At 39.8% G+C, this 6,950-nt stretch overlaps 1 protein-coding gene across 1 annotated transcript in view; it reads right to left on the reverse strand.

Annotated features, from left to right (window-relative positions):
- Positions 1-6,642, reverse strand: part of LOC104498498 (disks large-associated protein 2-like) — a gene marked incomplete at both ends in the record, with an annotated part of 21,871 nt that extends 15,229 nt beyond the window's left edge. Inside the window, one exon of the mRNA XM_010141887.1 lies at positions 6,495-6,642. Within this exon, the coding sequence (XP_010140189.1) occupies positions 6,495-6,642 (148 nt within the window). The remainder of the gene's footprint in view (positions 1-6,494) is intronic.
- Positions 6,643-6,950: the final 308 nt, after the last annotated feature.

Below are 6,950 nucleotides of genomic sequence, written 5' to 3' on the forward strand. Positions count from 1 at the left end.
TACACATTCAACCAGCAGCTCTTCAGAGAAAGACAAAATCAGGCATTGCAGACAATGTTTCTGTAGTGCACAACCAAGAACTGATGACTTCTAAATAATTCAGATCAGTTCGTGTTCCTCATATCCTCAGGCAGACATTCCCATAAGTTTGAGTCAGCTCAAACTTTTCTTAAGCGTACCTCAATCCCTGTAGCAGACAAGCTTTTTTTTTGTGTGTGTGTGATTCAGCTGTCAACAGACACACTGTTTTGCCTGTTTCAATGCTCCATTTAACAAATACATGTATTTTGTAGATTTCTCGGTCTTGGTTCCACTTTTTATTTGTAGTATGATTTTTTACAAATTATCTCACACCAAGCAAAATGAGTGAATGTACTCATGTGGATACTCTCAAATTATTCTTCCTGGCTTTGACAATTTGTGAGGTTAAGAATATACAATTTATAACAATGGGTGTACAGATACTGCATAGAAAATAAGTCCTGAGGATGTTAAGAATATTGGATAAGCTGAACCATCAAATAAACATCTTGTTTATAGACTCGATTGTTACATAAACTCACTCTGCTAAAATACAGCCTTCTAGAGATCTTGTTAAGTAATGGATAAAAAGTCATACACCATTTAAAAAATGACTGGCATATGAATTTAAATTCAATTTCATTTGGAGAGGTAATGGACAACTCTAATTAAATAAAAGCACAAATTAGGCAGTTTCCATGGAGACTTTGCTCACATGATCGGCCTATATTGTATAACTCATATGTCTGTCCTCTGATTCGGCTCCACGGGAGTAACAAATCAAGTGAAAGCTATAACAAAAATATTCTGAGGGATCCTTTACGTTCATGTAAGTAACAAGGAGATCTTACTGTTAATTTCCCAATAAAGAAGCTTTACATTGAAGTAGTTTTGTCGTTTTTGAAATATAAGTTATTAATTTATTCTGAAGTTGTATTATATACAGATATTCAGAAACACTTATAGAATGATCCAAAGAAAATAAAATGCATAACATTACATCTCCCTTGGAAGAGGCCAGCATTACTCTCACAAGCTCTGCCCAAAACTAGACTAAAATGCTAGGGGTAGGCTAAACTAAACATTTATGGGTTTTGTGTGTTTGAAAAAAAAAAAGAAGAAAATAAATTTACTCTTCAAAATAAAAGGAAAAGGTCATGCAAGGGGATCCATAAGTCAGATTCTGGCTTTGCCATAAGAATGCCCATGAAAATTTGGACAATTCGGTTAATCACTTTTTGCCTCAATTATCCAGTAGAATTAGGATTAGAATTAATTTCTTTCTCGTAGCTATCCTATATGAATACATTTGTTAGTGACAGTGGGCCTGTTGTCTAGAAGAGCCTACACAAAGCACAAAAAAGTTAGAATTTCCATCCTGCAAAAAAGCCATATTCTTTTTTGAGTAGTCAAATGTTTCAAAAGAACTTAGAAATCCTTTGTGATTCCTTTAGGTTTATGAATTGGCATGAGGTATATGAGTAGCTCTTGGTGATTAGTTTACTTCCTAAATATGAAGATTTCTTTCTTTTTTATATTTTATGGCTATACCTATTCACATCACTAATTCATTGTTTAGACCGTCTTTTCAGTGTGGCAGGAGTAAGGAAGTGATTGTCCCCCTGTACTCCGCACTGCTGAGACTGCACCTCATATACTGTGTTCAGTTTCGGGCCCCTCACTCCAGGAAGGACACTGCGGTGCTGGAGCATGTCCAGAGAAGGGCAATGAAGCTGGTGAAGGGTCTGGAGCACAAGTCTGATGAGGAGCAGCTCAGGGAACTGGGGTTGTTTAGTCTGGAGAAAAGGAGGCTGCGGGCTGACTCTACAACTGCCTGCAGGGAGGTTGTAGTGAGGATGGGTTTGACCTGTTCTCCCAAGAAACAAGTGATAGGACAGGAAGAGATGGCTTCAAGTTGTGGCAGATGGGGTTTAGACTGGATATTAGGGAAAACTTCTTTACAGAAAAGGTTGTGAATCATTGGAACAGTCTGCCTGGGGAAGTGGTGGAAGTATTTAAAAGACCTGTAGATGTGGTGCTGAGTTTAGTGGTGACCTGGCAGTGCAGCGTGAACAGTTGGACTCGATGATCTTAGAGGTCTCTTCTAACCAGAAGTATTCTGTGATTCTGTGATTCAAAAGGCTACAGACAAGGCTTCAGCCCTTGAAGAGGTTCAGTTTTTGTATTTTGCACAACGAATTAAAAGCCTCAGTGGCCAGCGGCTCTTGCAATACTACAAAGGTTGGACTGTACTTCAAAGTTATGTTATTCCTTTAGCAACAGGCACTCATGGTCTTTATTTATTCAGTTTACATTTTTTCCTAGAAATTACCATTTTTACTAATGATCACAGAAATGAAAAGCATATTATTCATTCATGAGCACAGCAGCAAGCTTCATATCTCACGGTAATGAAGCCAGGCAGATTATTGTCCATGCTGAAATTCAAGTGTCATAAAATGCGTGCATTGCTTATGTCATTCACATCCTCTGTCTTACAGAGTCATAATATCTCAGCTTGCCCGTTGCTTAAGGTGGGCCCACTGGAGAATGTTCTATGCCAGCTGACATAGAGAAAAATGGTAGTCTTAGTATGGAATATTTTGATGGGCAATGGATTGCAAATAAAGATGAGCTTATAAAAATAGAATGATTTACAGTTTAAGGTTTTAAACAATGCACAGAACAAACAGTCCACAGACAAGGGACACTATTACTAGTTAAAAATCCCTTCTCAATATACAAACTACTGCATGACAAATTGGTCTAAATAAAAAGCAAAAACTTGCCTCTGAAACTAAAAAACAGTGGGAGAAGTTTTCATTCTCAACAGGCCTCAAAATAGTGTAAAAAAATAGACTTTAAAAAAGTGCAGAGATGTCTGCTTCTCTGCAAGCTGAATGTATGGTAAAATGATGCTGTGATCTGCATAAATAGGAGAGCACAAACTGTCATTTACACGTAGCATCTCATTTTCTTTCTTACAAATATGATGGATCTGTCATGCATTCCAGCACAACACTGCACAGACAACACTCAAGACTGGGATAGGAACCTTTCATAGCTGAAGTTCTCCAGACTTAAGCTTGGAAATGTCAGATGTTGCTGAGCTGGAAACTCCTTGACAGATCCAGACAGCTCTTTGGACCCTGAGGATACTAGATGTACAATGGAAAATTACATTGGCCGATGTCTGAGATCAATCTGGCACGCCACAGCTTTTGTCCTCAGAACAGGCTGGATGTCTGTCAGGAGTGTGCCCCACCTTATGCTGTTTCTTACCCTTCTAAGGAGACATTACCTAGGGAAGCGCATGGAAGGTTGGCATGGGCCAAATCTGGGCAAGAGCATGCGCTGTTGTAAGGACGATTGCTGCCACTGCTCAGGCGTATTGTATTTTCCTGATGAGTTACAAGTACAGCAAATGCTTTAGCCTCTTCTGCTCAGTTTTCCAAAGGAAATCCAAAACAAAACCACTAAAGGCCACAGAATTACATCTGTGTAACACTTGGGTAAAGGGGATGCAGCTAACCTTCTAGGGGTCAATTCCGAATTGTGCCTGAGCTGCCCTTGGTTGTGGAACAATAGGATGTCACATTGTGTTCTGGGTCAGGGAAGTAAAGATCCCGTACGAGCTAACGGACACATGCCCTCTTCTATCTTTCTCCTGTCTGCCTGTGGTCTCAGTGAGCTTTTTGACAGTCACTGCACAAAAACCATCTGATAATACTGCTTTTCCTCAGTTTGATAATGACTTTACCTGTCCTTCAAATTCTATCCTCTCAGTTTTAACCTCTCAATCTACTCTCTGAGCCTGACTTACCAGTCTTTCTTCACCTGCAAAGTTTTGCACTAAGATATGCCACTATGTTGGCCTTCATTTTTTATGCATTCATTCTGCCCTTAATAACCAAGTATGCTGTTTCCATCTTGTAATTGTACTTCTTCCATAACCTATCCCTCCACAAAACAGGTTCCAGTCTCAGCCGACTTGTTTCTCACATACTTAAAAAGGCTCACAACAGCAATACTTACAATCGATTAACTGCCTTCTCCATCACAATATGAGAGTAAGACTGAACTACAATTGACACAGTTCGTTGGATTTTAATTTCTTTATTATTGGCCTGCTCTGGACTTCCCACTGATCTTTTTCTATGTGTACTTTTCTGACAGCCTGTAAGCTCCCTATGGTAGCTGTTTTTCTTTTAGTTCTGTCTTATGGAGCACCTGGCACATTAACTCTGACAACAGATGAAAGAAAACACAGGGCCTAAAATGTTTGTATGAAACAGTAGGTGTAAATTCATGTGATCACATAATTACAGAGCATAAAATGTGTATACAGTATGAAATCAGGACTTTTACCGTATCAGTCCATGATCTGAGAAAAATCAAATCCCCTGTTACAGACTAGAAATACTTGGAGATCTAGAAGAGACATCTCCTGTACCTTGAAGTCCACTAGCCTGCTATCCAATTAAAGCATTTCTTGTAGGTAGCCTTTGACCCTAGCCAAGACAACCCCCACCTGCTACAGGGTCGCTTTATCACTGAGGACTGTCATTAGGCTGATCCTGAGCTTAGGAAAATGACCAAATGGGTGTATGCCTGGGTGATATTATGGCCACTCACCCCTCCTGGGAGACCGCTAATTGGCTTAGTTTGGACCTTCCCCAAGTGGCCACAATCACTTGTGGCAAACCTATTCCTTTTCTCACCTGATCTCCAAGATGTTACATCCAACCAATCTCACAACATCTGTATAGTAAATTAGGCATGGCAAAAGCCTGTTCTCTGGCCATGAGGCTAAATGGCATGGTCTAGCCATGTTTTCAAGAACAGACTGGCTCCATCCAAACTGTTAGCGGGAATGGTCCCTTGCCCTTGCTAACTCCCTAGTCAAGCCTGGGAATTATTTGGGACAGTGAAAATTCATTGGCCAAACTTAAAACTGTGACAGGGACCTCTCTAACCAACATTACACATGACCAAATTCCTATATGTTGTGCCTTTGTCCTGGCACTGTTTAATTTACTACTACAGATGTAGTCCAGGTGGCGGTATTGTCAAATAAAATATTCACATGCCTTGTTTTGATAGCCTGCTGGTAAGCAACAACTACACAGAAGCACAGCAGGGCTGGGAAAATTCTCACTGAAGTAAAAATAAAGGATGATAGCATAAGATTTAAGGTTATTGAGGTTTCCTTTGCAAGAGGCCTATATGAAAAGTATTACCAGTAAGAGGAAGTTGTTTAACTAAGTTGCTTTTGGTTTTCTCATCACACCCTCTCTTTTTTTGTTCCCCCCCTTTTTTTTTTCCCCTCACACACATACAAAAGTGTTCCTGATGGATCTGGCAAAGCTCTGGTCATCCCAGTATGCTGCTTCCAGCATTGGCCCAAAGCAGATGCTGCTGGAAACAGGGCAAATATGTAGATTGCCTAGAATACCTTTCCAACTTCCCACAATCAGCACTTAAGGGACTTCCTGAAATGGAAGTTTATTCTAGACCATTGTTTTTAATAGCAACCAATGGATCTATCCTCTATGGATCCATTTAATCTTCTCTAAGCCCATTTATACTGATAGCCTCCACCTCATCCCGTGCCAATGCACCTCACAATTTAATTATGCTTTATTTGAAAAATATTTTTTTTTTTGTTTATCAGGATGCCTGATAATTTATTTAGGTGCCCCTAGTTCTTTGGTTGTGAGAAAAAAACAGATTGTCAATTCCCATTCTCTATGTATACATCGTTTTATAACTGTGTAGACATCTGCCATATTCATGCCTCAGTCCTCTCTTTTCCAAACCAAGGAATCAATCTATCCTTCTCACTCTTCCGTGTACATTTTTGTTACTTTGCTATGCTAATTTCAGATACAGCAGCCAGAAATTCAAATGGCTTTACAGTAGAGGTTTTTCCAGCGGCATGATGAGGTTCTCTGCTTTTTTCTCCATTTTTAAATAATATTTTCATCAGCCCACATCATAACTTAGAGAATTCATTTTTCATATTAAGTTGTCCCCAAGAGAGACAATTTGTTTTTCTTTCCAAACACAAACACATTTCTCTTATATGTTACTCTAATAAATATTGAGGAATCCCAGCAATTTACTTAGGTCAGGTTACTACCAAGACTGCTAAAACCAAACAATCTAACCTATCCCCTGAAGAGCAGAACTGAGGAATTCCTGATCTCTTCATTTTTATCCAAGTCCACTTCTGTGTAGCACAGTTCCAGATAGCAGGATGCTATCACAGTAAGTAGCCTGGCATACAGCATACGAAATCGTGGAGAGGAAGCTGGCTGTATCCCTCAGGTCCTATCCTGGAGAAAGCATAAAATTAAATATATTGCATGGGATCACAGAAGCTGTCAGGGATCATCTTGGTCTTGGCAGCACCAACTCCTGCCTCCCAGATTTTGGCAGCTGAAATCATCCACAAACAAGGGTTGCCTTACCAGTGTTGCGGTGATCACCCTGAAAGGCTTTGGTTGCCCACAGCAGCCTTTTCTGAGCCAGCCAGGGTCGTTTTTCTCCTTGGAAGCCTTTCTGAGCTGCCTTATCCTTTTTACCCCAGAGATCCACAAGTTCCCCTCCCCTGCCCCTCTTCAATCAACAAATGCAAAAAGGTGCTGGATAATGCTGTGGAGTGTTAAAGTGTTCAGTCATTCTAGAATTTAAATTCAGTTAAATAACTCCTCCAGTGATAACACATTGTGTCCAGAAACAGCTCTGTGTATTGTGTGCTTCAAACAGGCTAGGAAAATCCTAAAAGCCCTGTCTCCCTCTATTTTTCACAGCTGAATGACTGTGTCAAGATCCTGAATGAGCCATTTACCTTTTATTGTTTTTCAGGATCTGTGAAAGGAATCCAAAATCTTCAATATTAAAAAGTGGGAATATTAAAAAAATAT

The sequence above is a fragment of the Buceros rhinoceros genome, unplaced genomic scaffold (assembly GCF_000710305.1).
Source record: "Buceros rhinoceros silvestris isolate BGI_N320 unplaced genomic scaffold, ASM71030v1 scaffold3378, whole genome shotgun sequence".
Lineage (NCBI taxonomy): Eukaryota > Metazoa > Chordata > Aves > Bucerotiformes > Bucerotidae > Buceros > Buceros rhinoceros.